Genomic DNA, 17,789 nt, shown 5'->3' with positions numbered 1-17,789 from the left:
AAACAGTATAGGTACAACTTCAACACATTTTATTAACAGTTTGTTACAGTCACAATTGGATGATCGACAATTACTTGATGAATTAATTGAAATGTCGCCTCTTACAACACTCACAAACAAAATCCCTCGTTACAGTACCACCTAAAGTTCTCCTACATGCCGGCAAACATTCCTGAAAAAATCGTATATATTCATTTTTTATGAGAAAGGCAGTAAAGTAGAACATTTTTCAGGTTTAATTTACAGCAAGTCAAGAGAATTCCCACAAAATTATTGACTCACTTCTCTTAAAGACCTGATTTTCGAAGCTTCCGTAGGCATTGATATTCTATTGATGATTTCTTCAGTCAGCTTGCCTCTAATTCTTCTGAGGTCTAATCCGTATTTGAAAATTTTCACAGGTCCCGCATTTATATTGAAGGTTCCACTGGGCCTAACTATTATCTCGTAGCCAGTAGAAGTAGTGGAGGATCGGTCGATACTCTTGAAAAATGATGCAAAATGAGCTGCACAGTTACATTCTCAGTTTTTTCGACTATTTGAAAAAATTTGGACGATATGTAAAGTGCTTGTGACTTTTTCGTCAGTTAAGACTGTATGTGCGGACAATTTCGAACAAGAAGAAGACTTTTAAATGAGTGTCAACAATGAAATAATCACTTTCCACCTTACTAAGCGATACAGTGCAGTGATACTAACCCTACTGGAACTGTCATCCCCTATTTGAACCATGCCATATTTGAAAAGTCGATATGAACTTGAGACAGACTCCCTCCTCCTCAGTGCAACCTGTTTGTGGATGTTCTTATAGCTGCTCGTCTCTGTATTTACGGTCGTACTCTGTTTTTCGCATTTATTCTTTGCTCTGAACGGGATATCTGTCTTTATCTCTGCAATTTTTTCCTCCTCAGGTTCTTCTGGTACGCTAGGGCATCTACTTTTAGGCCTCGACGATGATGGTTCTGCCCTCTTAAGTTTTAACAATGAATCTCCCTTATTTCTCCCGAATGCATCCTTCGACAGATCTTCGAAGATATTTTCTTTTGTTGTATTGGCTTTATCGTTCTTTATACCAGATTTCACAGACTTTTTCTCGGATTCTTCATCGGTTGCGCGCAACTGTTAGGAAAAAAAGCATTCAACAAGTCTTTGATGAAGTGCAACAATTCAAACTCTTGTGTAAGTGGACACTATGAGCTAGAGAATAAAAAAGTTCCTCACTTCAGCATTTGCAGCATTTCGTTTCGAAATATTTTCGTCCCATTCTGACAGCATCTTCTTCTCATCATTGGGAGGTTCTTTCGGTATTGCGTAGCATGGTTCGCAGCTTACTTTGTAAGATGCCGATATCAAAGTTTCGAGTTGATTTGTCGTCAACTCCCCCAATATACCTCCAGCTTTACTTGCGTCATCATCTGTAAACATCAAGCGTCTTATGAGAAAAGCTTCGATATTTTTTTGGGGGCTCAGTTCTGGCGCTTATTTTCAACATGATCAGATGTGTATTTTCTTGGACATATTGGAAAAATTACCGTCTACGCTTCTCGAAGTCACCGTCACTGTGGGCTCATTCTCTTTGTTCTCTGTATGCGATATTTGCAGCTCTACCTCAGCTCCATCCGTTCGCCAAATACTCTGCGGTGACTCTGGAGAAAGCTCAGCTTCGGAGAGTTCCTATGGACAAGAAAAATTATCATTTTGCTTATCCATTGGTACTTGTACATACCTCGCGATTGGACGTTGATCATCGGAAAGAGATTGTAAGGTTGTGAAGATTTATAAGTGGAATTTTTGGAGGCATAGTGGTCATTCAGATCTATTTTCCCATTTAGCTCGATCTACCCTTGGTGCACTTATGTTTTTTCCCCAATTTTAGTTATTTTCAGTGGGTTCAAGTGTTGTGTAGCCTTCATGGCCATAGTTCCGAACAAAATGGACTAAAGCAATTTGTACGTATTCAAACCTTGCTCAAGCTGTTCCCAAGAAGGCATTCGATGGATCACCTTCATAAATCTAGCAATTGCTCTTGGAGCTTTCGATGTCACTACCTAAAAATGAAGAGCTGTTGCAAGACAACATAATTGCTCAGGTCCAATGGGTTTAACCTTTGATGTACTTTTCGCAAGTTTATCATCATTTTCATTCACAGTGGCCTGACACCCATGAAAGAGGCATTTTAGAGCCTCTATGCAGTTGCTTGAAGGTGTTGAAGCATTCCCAGGCCAGCAAAAATTTCTGGCAGTTGGTTCCAGAGGTCTTAGAGTTGCTTGGCTGTCTGATATTATATTGATATTATGAAGATGACCCTTAGGAAGAGCCTTAATTTCGGTCTCCTTTCTCTGAACTCTACAGATTTTGAAGCACCCTGTAGTTGACGTTTTGCCGAATAGTCTAGAGCACTTAGCCCTTAGCCGGTCATGAATTTTCGTCGCCAAATTTGTCTCGAAATCAAACATACTTGACATTGATTCAAAAGGTTTGAGTTCGTTGAAAAGAATACCTAACAGTATAGGAAAAATATTTTATTATATACGTATTATATAGTAGTAAACAATAAAAATACAACACAACCTTAAGATAAATTACTCTTTAAACATCTCGACCCTCTCGACTGGGTGTCTCGCACAAGCTGGGGGGATGGTGGGTACAGTAGGTGGGGGGAAAAGAGACAAAAGTGACTGGGATAACGAGAGGGACTTTCTGTTTGTTCTTTTCTCTGGTCAACTTCAGTTTTGGTAGGAGAGGGACGGACGAGGTCGAGTTGTGCTTGGCGACCACCTCGTCGATTCGACAGGACGTGCGCACGAGCTGTTGGACGATGTTTTTCGAGGAGAGGGTGGGCGCAGTGCGAGAAGGGGGCAAGAGGTTTTTTTTCACGAGGCTGGATTTGATGGTGGAGAGATAGTGGGTGGTTTCCGTCCACCATCTCTTGTACTGATGCCGTTGCGGTCGTTTCAGCTCTTCCTGCATCTGACGGCATCTCTGGCATTCGTGACACGCGACTGTTACGTGTCGTAGGAATGAGTGGGTTGGCGCTGCGATCCTTTCCATCTAGAAGGATCAAATAGGGTCATCTCGCCGGTCACCAACACCTCATCACAGGTTTATAACTACTCTCATTTCAAACCATCGAGAATTTTTGTTTAATTTCGCAAAACCCAACAGATTGTGCCAATAACTCACCTCGAAATCCTTCAATCTTCTCCTAGTCCTCTTCTGTTTCGGTTCTTGTTTCGCGTTCTGCTGTTTCTTCCTGCTCTGCTTGGACCCTTTCTGTTTCGAAGAGTTGCTGGTGTTGCTCCCGAACAAACCTCTCTGCTCCGCCATCTGGATCATGTATTTATTGTCGAGTTTCAGTACTTTCTGAAAAATCTCACGTCAATGGACAACGCCGAACAGAGGTTCAAACATCACAACCTTTCTTTGTATGAGCGCCAAGTAACAGCCGTTCTCCATTTTGCAGTTTGTCTCTTCCGGACACAGACAAGGCAGATCTGGGGTATCGAATAGGTCAGTTTCCGGCACCTGTAACATTCAATAAATATGTACTCAACTTCCTTTGTTGAATGAACAATACATCACTCACATGAACATCCTTGAAGTCACAAGGATCCTCACAGTGGACAGGATCTGGGATGTTAATCCTGGAATTATTGTCACCAGCGTCGAACTGATCTCCCTTGTTTTCCTCCATTTCTTGACCCTTCTCTTCTTCGTTGTTATTTATCTCCTTCAGTAGTTCCGAGGGCTGTAAATTTCAGTTTAGCCTTAGATCATTAAGGAGTCCTTATCTCTCACCATTTGCATGGTCGTCAAATAATCCGGGCTTATCAAACCCTTAAGGGAGGCGTGGTGTAGCTTGGCTATCCTGTTGATCTCGTTAAGAGTTGTCTTCACCATCTCGCAGTTTTCCACATCGAGTTCGGAATGAGTCTCGTAAAGGACAACCTGGATCTGGAAAAGAAGTATTTATATTGATCAAGTTGAAACTCACAGTTTCAAAAACGAGAGGACAAGGTAATACTAAATATATATTATTTGGTAATGCCTTCTAGAGCTTTATTGTGATAGTACGTAATGTGCAGTTTGATAAAAACGAGTGATACTTTCCTGTGGCCTTGACATCGCGACCTTCAACGTTTTCCGTTGTTCTTCCAGAATTTTCGTCACCCTGTTTCTCCCCTCTAGGGTATCTTCAGATTCGGTCAGAATTTCGAGCATCGATAGGTCCCCGCCTCTGCTGCAGACCTAAAACGGGGGAAATGAGGAAAGGGTCGACGAAATCGAGAAGGAACCTACCAAATCTATGGGATCCGCCACTGCCGAGTAACTGTTTGGCGGAGTGGCGTAAACTGCTACTACCTCTTCCATGCAGGGGGATTCGAACCCGAAATCCACCAGTTTATCGGAGTATACGATGACGTTCGTCATTCCCAGTTCGTGGAGGTAGTTCTCGTATTCTATCTTTCTGGAAGAGGTTCATAAATGAAACGAAAAACACGAGGAGAAACGCGGTTTTGATATCAAACGATATTTCTGGATCCCAGACTTCGTCGCCAATTTTGCAGTTTTTAGTTTACTTCCCAAACCTGTATATTATCTATTGAAAGGCTCTCAAACCTATCTTGGTTTGATACGCTGACTTGACTGAATGAATCCTAATACATTTTTTGTTCGAAAATTTCCAATTGTCAAACAAATGACCGAACATTTCACACAATCAGCAATTGTCCCATATCATTATCAAATTTTACCTTCTACCTGCACTGAAAGCCATCAGTTTCTTGATTTTTTCATTCTGCGACAAGAGGTTAGCCAGGTAAGCCGTAGACCTTGGCGAATTGACGTGGGTTTGTATGACACTGCCAGAAAGTTGCAAGTCTTCCACCACCTTCCAGAATGTTGCTGCTCCAACGCAAAATGATCTATCCTAAGATATCCAGATTAGTCCAATAAAACTTTCTTTATGATCTAAATATTCAGGAGATGATCGCTTTGACAGCTTTCAGAGCTCACAATTTTCAATAGATTTTTATGATTACCTGGACTATGAGCTTATGGCTTCGAACCAGGTTACTTTTCGCCAGTTCAGTCCTCATGGAATAATGAAACGCGACAGTCAAAGGACAATGGCGATCCCATTTGAAGGTGTTAGGTCCTAGATCCTTCAGATCATCCACCAGTTTAACCTTCAGGGCATGTTCTATTTGTTTTTTGATATCGTTGACATTTCTGAAAATGGAAAATGAATCCATTTCTACATATCGAATGCTGATGGATTATAACCTATTTTCAGCAATTTCTTATATAAATTTGAAGCATACAAAGGCTGCTTACTTGAATTTTCTGTTGTTTACCCACACCGTAACCGGTATATTTCGACTTTCTTTATTCGTCCTGTCTCCTCGAAGATGGGAAGGAAGCAGGTCCATGAGGCTGAGGGCGTTGTATTTTATTCGCAATCTCGCCACGGCTGCGGCTAACTTCACCCTCTGACACCAAAGTGCGTTCTCTGCCAAGGAAAGTTTCGCATGGTGAAACAGCCTCGCAGCAAGCTCCCTAACGGACGTCTCCCTTTTCTTGAAACTCCTGTGGTAGAGATCGTAGAAAAGGAGCCACACGATAGGTACGGAAGCCTGGAGCTGAAATGGAAGAGTTTGCCATGTTTTTTTTCTCCATAAAGTGCTGTGGATATTCGCCCATGGTTTTGGAAGTGCAACTGTCTGTTTCGAGGATCTTATGAGTTGTAGATGTTTTGCTTTCAATTTAGATTCGGAAAAGGCGGAAGAAAATCTTATAATGAATTATCAGTTGAACAGGCAGCTATTTTATTTATTTTTTTTAGGTTCAATCGATTCTGAACCCACTAACTGAAACCAACTTTTTGGGAATTTTTCGAAGGTCATCTTTAAGGTAATTTATCTTCCAGGAAAATTATCGCAGATATAAACGTGATACATATTCTGAAAGAGCAACTCTTCTAGTAACAAATCTGGAACTTTCATCTATCTCGGTCAAACCGTTCGGTCTTGAGGAATTCTCAAGTGAAATTCGAAATTTTTTAAAAATACCCTTTCCTAGATAAAAATCTAAATGAAGGCAGATAGGCTTTCGAAACTGCTAGCAACGCTGATTATATAACCGGGAATCCCAATTGGATCAGACGAATATAACAGGAGATATCGCAGATTGAAATTTGCAAATTTTTGAAAAATGCCATTTCCAAGATGAAAATCTAAACGAATGGAGATAAGCTTTCGAAATTGTTTGCAATAGATTCAGCGTGTTCGAAAACTTATATTTTCATACCAAACTTTCCAATATTTGACACTGTTTAGGAGAAAATAATTTTTTTTGTTTTTCCACTTTTCATTTTCGAGTTGACTTCGAAGAGCTCTCTGGAGTGCAATTCTCTATTGAATCATCAACTGTTTGGTTTTCTAAAATCTTCAAAACAAATTCTATGCACTCCATATCCTAGGACAGTAATAGAACATCCTGATTTTTAGGCAGAGTAGCAAAAAGGTCATTTTGGGGGGGTCTAACCCCTTGCTCATTTTTGACCCAAAAAATCGAGATTTTCGAAATCGAGTTTTTGTGCTAGGGTGGAAGCCTAGGCAACGCTGATTATATAACCGGAAATCCTAATCCGATCAGACGAATATAACAGGAGATATCGCAGATTGAAATTTGCAAATTTTTGAAAAATGCCATTTCCAAGATGAAAATCTAAACGAAGGGAGATAAGCTTTCGAAATTGCTTGCAATAGATTCAGCGTGTTTGAAAACCTATATTTTCATACCAAACTTTCCAATATCTGACACTGTTTAGGAGAAAATAATTTTTTTTGTTTTTCCACTTTTCATTTTCGAGTTGACTTCGAAGAGCTCTCTGGAGTGCAATTCTCTATTGAATCATCAACTGTTTGGTTTTCTAGAATCTTCAAAACAAATTCTATGCACTCCATATCCTAGGACAGTAATAGAACATCCTGATTTTTAGGCAGAGTAGCAAAAAGGTCATTTTAGGGGGGTCTAACCCCTTGCTCATTTTTGACCCAAAAAATCGAGATTTTCGAAATCGAGTTTTTGTGCTAGGGTGGAAGCCTAGGCAACGCTGATTATATAACCGGAAATCCTAATCCGATCAGACGAATATAACAGGAGATATTGCAGATTGAAATTTGCAAATTTTTGAAAAATGCCATTTCCAAGATGAAAATTTAAACGAATGGAGATAAGCTTTCGAAATTGCTTGCAATAGATTCAGCGTGTTCGAAAACCCATATTTTCATACCAAACTTTCCAATATCTGACACTGTTTAGGAGAAAATAATTTTTTTTGTTTTTCCACTTTTCATTTTCGAGTTGACTTCGAAGAGCTCTCTGGAGTGCAATTCTCTATTGAATCATCAACTGTTTGGTTTTCTAGAATCTTCAAAACAAATTCTATGCACTCCATATCCTAGGACAGTAATAGAACATCCTGATTTTTAGGCAGAGTAGCAAAAAGTCATTTTAGGGGGGTCTAACCCCTTGCTCATTTTTGACCCAAAAAATCGAGATTTTCGAAATCGAGTTTTGTGCTAGGGTGGAAGCCTAGGCAACGCTGATTATATAACCGGAAATCCTAATCCGATCAGACGAATATAACAGGAGATATTGCAGATTGAAATTTGCAAATTTTTGAAAAATGCCATTTCCAAGATGAAAATCTAAACGAATGGAGATAAGCTTTCGAAATTGCTTGCAATAGATTCAGCGTGTTCGAAAACATATATTTTCGTACCAAACTTTCCAATATCTGACACTGTTTAGGAGAAAATAATTTTTTTTGTTTTTCCACTTTTCATTTTCGAGTTGACTTCGAAGAGCTCTCTGGAGTGCAATTCTCTATTGAATCATCAACTGTTTGGTTTTCTAGAATCTTCAAAACAAATTCTATGCACTCCATATCCTAGGACAGTAATAGAACATCCTGATTTTTAGGCAGAGTAGCAAAAAGGTCATTTTAGGGGGGTCTAACCCCTTGCTCATTTTTGACCCAAAAAATCGAGATTTTCGAAATCGAGTTTTTGTGCTAGGGTGGAAGCCTAGGCAACGCTGATTATATAACCGGAAATCCCAATCTGATCAGACGAATATAACAGGAGATATCGGAGATTTAAATTTGCAAATTTTTGAAAAATGCCATTTCCAAGATGAAAATTTAAACGAATGGAGATAAGCTTTCGAAATTACTTGCAATAGATTCAGCGTGTTCGAAAACATATATTTTCATACCAAACTTTCCAATATCTGACACTGTTTAGGAGAAAATAATTTTTTTTGTTTTTCCACTTTTCATTTTCGAGTTGACTTCGAAGAGCTCTCTGGAGTGCAATTCTCTATTGAATCATCAACTGTATGGTTTTCTAGAATCTTCAAAACAAATTCTATGCACTCCATATCCTAGGACAGTAATAGAACATCCTGATTTTTAGGCAGAGTAGCAAAAAGGTCATTTTAGGGGGGTCTAACCCCTTGCTCATTTTTGACCCAAAAAATCGAGATTTTCGAAATCGAGTTTTTGTGCTAGGGTAGAAGCCTAGGCAACGCTGATTATATAACCGGAAATCCTAATCCGATCAGACGAATATAACAGGAGATATGGCAGATTGAAATTTGCAAATTTTTGAAAAATGCCATTTCCAAGATGAAAATCTAAACGAATGGAGATAAGCTTTCGAAATTGCTTGCAATAGATTCAGCGTGTTCGAAAACATATATTTTCATACCAAACTTTCCAATATTTGACACTGTTCAGGAGAAAATAATTTTTTTTGTTTTTCCACTTTTCATTTTCGAGTTGACTTCGAAGAGCTCTCTGGAGTGCAATTCTCTATTGAATCATCAACTGTATGGTTTTCTAGAATCTTCAAAACAAATTCTATGCACTCCATATCCTAGGACAGTAATAGAACATCCTGATTTTTAGGCAGAGTAGCAAAAAGGTCATTTTAGGGGGGTCTAACCCCTTGCTCATTTTTGACCCAAAAAATCGAGATTTTCGAAATCGAGTTTTTGTGCTAGGGTAGAAGCCTAGGCAACGCTGATTATATAACCGGAAATCCTAATCCGATCAGACGAATATAACAGGAGATATGGCAGATTGAAATTTGCAAATTTTTGAAAAATGCCATTTCCAAGATGAAAATCTAAACGAAGGGAGATAAGCTTTCGAAATTGCTTGCAATAGATTCAGCGTGTTCGAAAACCTATATTTTCATACCAAACTTTCCAATATCTGACACTGTTTAGGAGAAAATAATTTTTTTTGTTTTTCCACTTTTCATTTTCGCGTTGACTTCGAAGAGCTCTCTGGAGTGCAATTCTCTATTGAATCATCAACTGTTTGGTTTTCTAGAATCTTCAAAACAAATTCTATGCACTCCATATCCTAGGACAGTAATAGAACATCCTGATTTTTAGGCAGAGTAGCAAAAAGGTCATTTTAGGGGGGTCTAACCCCTTGCTCATTTTTGACCCAAAAAATCGAGATTTTCGAAATCGAGTTTTTGTGCTAGGGTGGAAGCCTAGGCAACGCTGATTATATAACCGGAAATCCCAATCTGATCAGACGAATATAACAGGAGATATCGCAGATTGAAATTTGCAAATTTTTGAAAAATGCCATTTCCAAGATGAAAATCTAAACGAATGGAGATAAGCTTTCGAAATTACTTGCAATAGATTCAGCGTGTTCGAAAACCTATATTTTCGTACCAAACTTTCCAATATCTGACACTGTTTAGGAGAAAATAATTTTTTTTGTTTTTCCACTTTTCATTTTCGAGTTGACTTCGAAGAGCTCTCTGGAGTGCAATTCTCTATTGAATCATCAACTGTTTGGTTTTCTAGAATCTTCAAAACAAATTCTATGCACTCCATATCCTAGGACAGTAATAGAGCATCCTGATTTTTAGGCAGAGTAGCAAAAAGGTCATTTTAGGGGGGTCTAACCCCTTGCTCATTTTTGACCCAAAAAATCGAGATTTTCGAAATCGAGTTTTTGTGCTAGGGTGGAAGCCTAGGCAACGCTGATTATATAACCGGAAATCCCAATCCGATCAGACGAATACAACAGGAGATAGCGCAGATTGAAATTTGCAAATTTTTGAAAAATGCCATTTCCAAGATGAAAATCTAAACGAATGGAGATAAGCTTTCGAAATTGCTTGCAATAGATTCAGCGTGTTCGAAAACATATATTTTCGTACCAAACTTTCCAATATCTGACACTGTTTAGGAGAAAATAATTTTTTTTGTTTTTCCACTTTTCATTTTCGAGTTGACTTCGAAGAGCTCTCTGGAGTGCAATTCTCTATTGAATCATCAACTGTTTGGTTTTCTAGAATCTTCAAAACAAATTCTATGCACTCCATATCCTAGGACAGTAATAGAACATCCTGATTTTTAGGCAGAGTAGCAAAAAGGTCATTTTAGGGGGGTCTAACCCCTTGCTCATTTTTGACCCAAAAAATCGAGATTTTCGAAATCGAGTTTTTGTGCTAGGGTGGAAGCCTAGGCAACGCTGATTATATAACCGGAAATCCCAATCTGATCAGACGAATATAACAGGAGATATCGGAGATTTAAATTTGCAAATTTTTGAAAAATGCCATTTCCAAGATGAAAATTTAAACGAATGGAGATAAGCTTTCGAAATTACTTGCAATAGATTCAGCGTGTTCGAAAACCTATATTTTCATACCAAACTTTCCAATATCTGACACTGTTTAGGAGAAAATAATTTTTTTTGTTTTTCCACTTTTCATTTTCGAGTTGACTTCGAAGAGCTCTCTGGAGTGCAATTCTCTATTGAATCATCAACTGTATGGTTTTCTAGAATCTTCAAAACAAATTCTATGCACTCCATATCCTAGGACAGTAATAGAACATCCTGATTTTTAGGCAGAGTAGCAAAAAGGTCATTTTAGGGGGGTCTAACCCCTTGCTCATTTTTGACCCAAAAAATCGAGATTTTCGAAATCGAGTTTTTGTGCTAGGGTAGAAGCCTAGGCAACGCTGATTATATAACCGGAAATCCTAATCCGATCAGACGAATATAACAGGAGATATGGCAGATTGAAATTTGCAAATTTTTGAAAAATGCCATTTCCAAGATGAAAATCTAAACGAAGGGAGATAAGCTTTCGAAATTGCTTGCAATAGATTCAGCGTGTTCGAAAACCTATATTTTCATACCAAACTTTCCAATATCTGACACTGTTTAGGAGAAAATAATTTTTTTTGTTTTTCCACTTTTCATTTTCGAGTTGACTTCGAAGAGCTCTCTGGAGTGCAATTCTCTATTGAATCATCAACTGTTTGGTTTTCTAGAATCTTCAAAACAAATTCTATGCACTCCATATCCTAGGACAGTAATAGAACATCCTGATTTTTAGGCAGAGTAGCAAAAAGGTCATTTTAGGGGGGTCTAACCCCTTGCTCATTTTTGACCCAAAAAATCGAGATTTTCGAAATCGAGTTTTCGTGCTAGGGTGGAAGCCTAGGCAACGCTGATTATATAACCGGAAATCCCAATTCGATCAGACGAATATAACTGGAGATATCGCAGATTGAAATTTGCAAATTTTCGAAAAATGCCATTTCCAAGATGAAAATCTAAACGAAGGAAGATAGGCTTTCGAAAATAATCGCAATAGATTCAGCGTGTTCGAAAACCTATATTTTCATACCAAACTTTCCAATATCTGACACTGTTTAGGAGAAAATAATTTTTTTTGTTTTTCCACTTTTCATTTTCGAGTTGACTTCGAAGAGCTCTCTGGAGTGCAATTCTCTATTGAATCATCAACTGTTTGGTTTTCTAGAATCTTCAAAACAAATTCTATGCACTCCATATCCTAGGACAGTAATAGAACATCCTGATTTTTAGGCAGAGTAGCAAAAAGGTCATTTTAAGGGGGTCTAACCCCTTGCTCATTTTTGACCCAAAAAATCGAGATTTTCGAAATCGAGTTTTTGTGCTAGGGTGGAAGCCTAGGCAACGCTGATTATATAACCGGTAATCCCAATTGGATCAGACGAGTATAACAGGAGATATCGCAGATTGAAAATTGCAATTTTAAAAAAATGCCATTTCCAAGATGAAAATCTAAACGAATGGAAATAGGCTTTCGAAATTGCTTGAGTGCAATTCTCTATTGAATTATCAATTTCAAATGGCAATCAGGTATAATTGTCAGTCAATTGTCCTATCAGGAAAATTTCTGTTTCAATAGATTCGTCTACCCCATGAAAGACAGCCACTTTTCGTAAACGCCGCTTCCGCAGCAGTAATTGGCCGTTGTTAGGGTAGATTCGCATGCGGCACTAAACGGTTGCACAATTTATATACATGTAATACGTGGCATTAAACCTTTCGGACTATCAAACTCATCACCGTTTCGCCCTAAAATTCTGTTGCCCCATTTAATTTCGGTGTTTGTTTGTCGGCGCTATCACGCAAGGCGAAAAGTCGAATAGACGGAAAATTAATTGTCATTTGGAAATCTGCATGTATATACGTGACAAGTAACTGATTGGAAAAATGTGAATCATTTTCCTCAATGGTAATAAGGCGCACCTACTAATATATCATTATCAATCTTTGATCTCTGCTCAACGAGTATATTATAGATTCTCTTTTTCAAATGAGCACACAACAACCACAGGGTGTATGATCCCAGGACCAAGGGGTGAATTCACATTTTTGTCGGCTTGTCCCAGGGTTTGAGCCTCTCAAACTACAAGCGGATGAACGATGGACTAAAAGGCCTCAGTTCAGCCTGGCGGAGGTATCGCACGCAGAAGAAGATCGGTCGCCCATCCAAATCCTGAACGCGACCAAAGCTGCTCGAATTTTCGCAAATCGGCAAACAAAAGAAACCCCACATTTGCAGTTTTATGGGTGAACCATACGGACTATTTCCAACTGGCGCGGATAAATCGCAACCCTTTCATGTCCAACCGATATAAGACCGGTCGTAACTTACCTGTTCGAAGATCTGGAAGAAATTTATGTCGTTCAGGGCCTGCATCAGTACGTTCTTATCTGCGGAAAAACAAAGGAACCATCAATGACATGAACGTCGCCGGATTAGGATTCTTCAAATTTTATTGCGCTGGGATATAAATTGGAAAGGAAAGTTGTAACTTGTGTGCCGATATTCCGATCACGCCAGTTTGCCATCCCTCTGAATGGGTAGGATAGACTGGGGACTGGGCATTATCGGAATTTGGGTCGCATGATGGATTGTTATATCGGCGGATTTACATATATGCAAAAAGGCACAAGACATGAACCTGATCTGTTCGATACGGCTATTAGATCTAATAAAAACTAACTACTTTTATTTGTATTGGTAGTGGAAGGTCATCAAAAATTAGCTCGATCTGTTAAAAAATGGTTAGGTTAGATTTAGATATCAGTCAATGATGATAACTCCATATGCGCTTTTAATTTCATACAAAAATTTCTTGACTAACTCGTGAAAATTTCCAACAGCAGATTCTTCAGCTCAAAAGAAACACTTTTTTCCTTTACCATTTTTTCCGAATCGGCTCGGTTTAAAAGATACAGGCTGTTGAAAAACCATAAAAAAATTATTTTTAGTTTTATCTCACAAACGGTTCTATCGTATTAAATGAATTTCGGGATATAGTTTTTCATTTATTCGAATAATCTTTTTCGGACACAAGATATCACCCACGTCTTCCAGTTTTTTCATTATGACCATTATGTACCATAAAAAATAGCAAAAATTCAAAGAACCCAATTCTTGAAACAAAGTTGGACGCTATCTAATGAATATTTGAACGTTTTGTAAAATAAAAGTATTCCTCATATTTTCTTGTACAATGCGCCGTTTTCGAATATTTTTGAAATTAAAAAGTATCTGTGAAATTTTAAAAATTGGCTGAATAGAACTCCGTTCCAGGGGTGGCACAGGTAATTATGAAAATTTAAAATGGCTATATCATTTCATCAGGGCCGAATCAGGCAGGAATCGGAGAAAATGGTATAGGAAAAAAGTGTTTCTTTATATTTGTACGAGTCAAAGACTCATCCTGTATACTAATTTCGTAAGCACCAAGTGGGACAAGTAGAAAGTGAAAATAAGCCGATTTAAATCACTATATGTAGGCCAGAAAACCTTCAAACATATATCAGCTTGGAGAATGAAACTTTAGAACAGGTCGAGCAGTTCAAACACTTGGCAAGCTTCATAAATACTAGGGCTAACCTGGACACGGAAATACACAACAGTATCAATTTGGCATCACGGGCATTCAGGAAGCTAAAGGACAGAGTGTTTCAAAATGACGACCTCAATCTTTTTTTTTATTATAATATGTATTACAGGCAATCAGAATAATCATTCTATGAGCTCATTTGCTGGCTTTAAAGCTAGATGCTTTCAATTGTCGTGATAAGGTCCTGTCCAGAGGTAGTTCCAACTCAAATCTCTTTCAGATCTGAAGACCACTACAGCTTTTACAAAGCAGTGGTCCTCCCAACGCTTCTTTACGGAAGCGAAAGCTGGACTCCCTACAGGCGACAGATTAAACAGCTTGAACAAACGCAACAACGTCTTTTAAGACAAATAATGCACGACAGATGGTTCCACAAAGTTTCAAATGTAGAAGTCTTGCAGCGTGCGAGTTGTATAGCAATTGAGACTCAAATATCGAGGGCCCGATTCAGATGGAACGACCACATTCTGAGTATGCAAGACACAAGCCTCCCCAAAATAGCTCTGTACGGCAAATTCACCGAGGGAGCTCGGAAACCAGGAGGCCAGTATAAGCGGTTTAAGGATATACTGCATCAATCCCTAAAATCAGTTAATGCCAATCATAATTGGGAACAACTAGCGTTAGACAGATCACAGTGGAGGTCTTTGGTCCACAGTTATAATGGAGACTCGAGAAGAATACAACGGCGGCCAGATCTGGTTGGTGACTATCCATGACAGGAGTGTTGAAGGATCTGTAGGTCACGGTTGGGTCTCTTCAGTCACAGGAGGGCACACAGTCGCAAGTACCCCTAAGAAATTAAGAGTTTGATCTCACCGATAGTCTGGTTTTTGAGTCGTTTTGTAGATTTATTCTCGGTAGCGAGATTCAGCAATGAATGAATGAACGAATGAATGAATGAATGAATATGGGGGCGACTTGCCTGTCCAAAAAAAAAAATTTCCTACTACGTATTTCCCATTCATGAAACTCACATCTGAACACGTCGTAAATGAGGGTGTACACCCTCCTCATCTCCTGTTCATCTTCGAAAGCCGTACCAATGGGGGGTGAATGCAACAGGCACCCTGCTTTAGCAAGGTCGCTTACTGTCCACGTGATTGGGTCCGGTCCATGTTTCAGCCTTTTCCTGCCAATATTGTTCGGTTTTGCCTCATCACATTCGGTCCTCTCGTTCTTAGGTATGATGTTCCAATCGTGAAGTTTGTTCTCGTTCGGATTTTGTTGATGTAAGGGATCCAACATCCTGAAAGGGAAGAGAAAGACACGATTTCACATGAAGTCACATGAAAAACCCTACCAACACTGGAAAAAATTGTGATTGTGAACTCTGTTAATTTGAAGAAATCACTGTAGTACCAAAATAGTCTGAGTTTAGGACTGATTATTGTTGGTTTATATACCACAAGTTTAGCAAGCTCTTCATAAAGAAAATAGGCTAATGTATGGCAATAATATAAGTGGAAATTGTGGAAGAAAAGGAGTTAAAAGGAGTTTCAGCAAATTATACTGCAACATTTTCATTTGGCATGAAATAAAAGTTCAATCGAGTCAATTTCAGCTAATAAAAACGTCAAAGTAACCACCTAGCCCAATGATTTCCCTAAATTCAGTTTATTGTATGCATAAAAACTTATACAATCAATGAAATTTTCTTCACTCTGAAATCCCAAGAGTAAGTTTATTGAAACCGATGACACTTCCATGAAATCTAATCAATTACTCAATTTCCGAAGCAGTGGAAATCTTGACGATACCAAATGTATAATATATTCGTTTCTGCTCGGAAAATTTTCTGATGGAATGATGTGAAAACCTACCTTTAATGTGGAAGTTGACAGAGAAATTTTACTGCAATTTATTTTGAAATAAACTGGACATGATACTGACAGTTTGTCAGATTCTGTTATCTGTGGTCAGATTCAAATGCAATCACAAAGAAATTACTAGGGAAGAGTGATGAAATTGTTAACAGGAAGGAATTGCTGGTACCAAAGTCATAGTGCTGATGTTGAATTAATTAATTATTATGGTGTTCAGACATAGGAAAATGCTCTTTTCACGAAATGTTCTATTGTTCGCATGATGTAAATTCCGTCAAGTTTCACCGTTTCATGCACGTATTCTGAACTTCTGAAGTATGTATCCTACATGCAGATTAGGCTTAACGTCAAATAGACGACACACTGGTGCAGGAATATGATGAGGCATTTATTTGTAAGTTACATAGACAACAGAACACACAGTTTTACTGAATTTATCACAATGATTTTCGTATACAAGTGTCTTGAAGATATTACAATCATTGAGCAATAGAAAATCAACTCTTTTTGCAATATAACCTGAATAAATAAAAAGATTTGCGTGGAAATCGTTATAGATAATCGCAATAAACAATTCTTCCCCAGTTCTTGGGATTGATATGCCTCTGGCGATATTTTTCAAAATTTTAAAAAATTATCGAAACTTTTTTCTAAAATTTTTTCTTCTTGATACCAATTGCATTTCTGTGATCTGATCTGAATGCGAACTGTTCAATTTTTCATTTCTATGGCCATAATTACTTACTCAACTTCTCCAGCGGCGTCCGCTCTCCTCTGTTGCTCCACCAGCCTGTAGTAGATTTTTTCCTTCCACTGCTCGTCACTGGGAAAAATCATGTCGAATGGCTCGTTGGCGGCCCTGAGCGCGTCCTGCGTTATCATTTTCCGAAAAAGCTCCGGTAGGAGATCGAACACGTTACCCTCGCCGAGAGCACTGAGTTTCACCCAAAGACGATCAGTCGAAGGGTCCTGTGCGTCCCCCATCCTTGTACGGCGCTGCGTAGAACATCGCATTATTGCCCGTAAAATGTGTCGCAGTTTCAGAATGAGGAATTATGTTTTTATGAGGTGTGATAAATCGTTTTTTCCGCCCTAAACTGGATATCAATCAAGGATGAGGGAGAGAAGGCTCTTTTCGACAGGTTGAAAAATGGAGATGTTAGCTAATCAGCATTTTTTACAACTAAATATAGTAATAACTTTTCCACACAGGAATTCAGTCTTGTCGCACTGTCAACTCCGCCTCTGTATCGCTGATTTCTTCTTTCAGTCATTGACCACCTAGGATAGTTGACCAGTTGGGAAACCACAGCCCCCTCAAACACAGTTTGAGAGGGTTGTGGGGAACTTCTCATCCTGAGAATACTTAGAGTCCTTCGTAACAATTAGGTATACAGGACGAGTTATTGACTGATATATTTTAACATAACTTCTTGACGCCAAAAGAAACACTTTATTTCTTCACCATCTTTTCCAATTAGTCCTAGATAAATAGATAAGGCCATTCTAAGTTTTCATATTGAGGTATGACACCCCTGACAAATTCCCTTCAGAATAAATACCTCAATCTATGACACTGCACTTCTGTGGATCTATTAAACAGAGTTGCATTCAGCCAAAGTACCCAATTCTTCGAATTCCACATATTTTTTTGATTTTTTA

The 17,789-nt window shown here is 38.6% G+C and overlaps 1 protein-coding gene across 3 annotated transcripts; it reads right to left on the bottom strand.

Moving 5' to 3' along the window:
• Positions 1-12: 12 nt before the first annotated feature.
• LOC123316146 lies at positions 13-17,123 on the bottom strand. 3 transcript variants are annotated; one of them, XM_044902137.1, is made up of 17 exons: positions 16,873-17,123; positions 15,279-15,550; positions 13,041-13,099; positions 5,338-5,642; positions 5,043-5,232; positions 4,755-4,930; positions 4,300-4,468; positions 4,111-4,248; positions 3,799-3,954; positions 3,587-3,748; positions 3,418-3,525; positions 3,184-3,363; positions 1,533-1,674; positions 1,222-1,415; positions 700-1,119; positions 283-483; positions 13-172 (listed from the first exon to the last, which is right to left on the bottom strand). In XM_044902137.1, exons 1-17 carry the CDS (start codon positions 17,109-17,111, stop codon positions 83-85), a joined length of 3,201 nt encoding a protein of 1,066 aa, XP_044758072.1. In that variant the 5' UTR covers positions 17,112-17,123; the 3' UTR covers positions 13-82. The 3 variants fall into 3 exon arrangements, with proteins under 3 accessions (XP_044758072.1, XP_044758073.1, XP_044758074.1); XM_044902138.1 differs by lacking the exon at positions 16,873-17,123 and adding an exon at positions 16,125-16,243; XM_044902139.1 differs by lacking the exons at positions 13-172; positions 283-483; positions 700-1,119; positions 1,222-1,415; positions 1,533-1,674 and adding an exon at positions 2,508-3,051.
• Positions 17,124-17,789: the final 666 nt, after the last annotated feature.

Source organism: Coccinella septempunctata, chromosome 6, assembly GCF_907165205.1.
Source record: "Coccinella septempunctata chromosome 6, icCocSept1.1, whole genome shotgun sequence".
In the NCBI taxonomy this organism is placed as follows: Eukaryota; Metazoa; Arthropoda; class Insecta; order Coleoptera; family Coccinellidae; genus Coccinella; species Coccinella septempunctata.
This window is presented reverse-complemented; position numbering and strand designations above follow the sequence as displayed.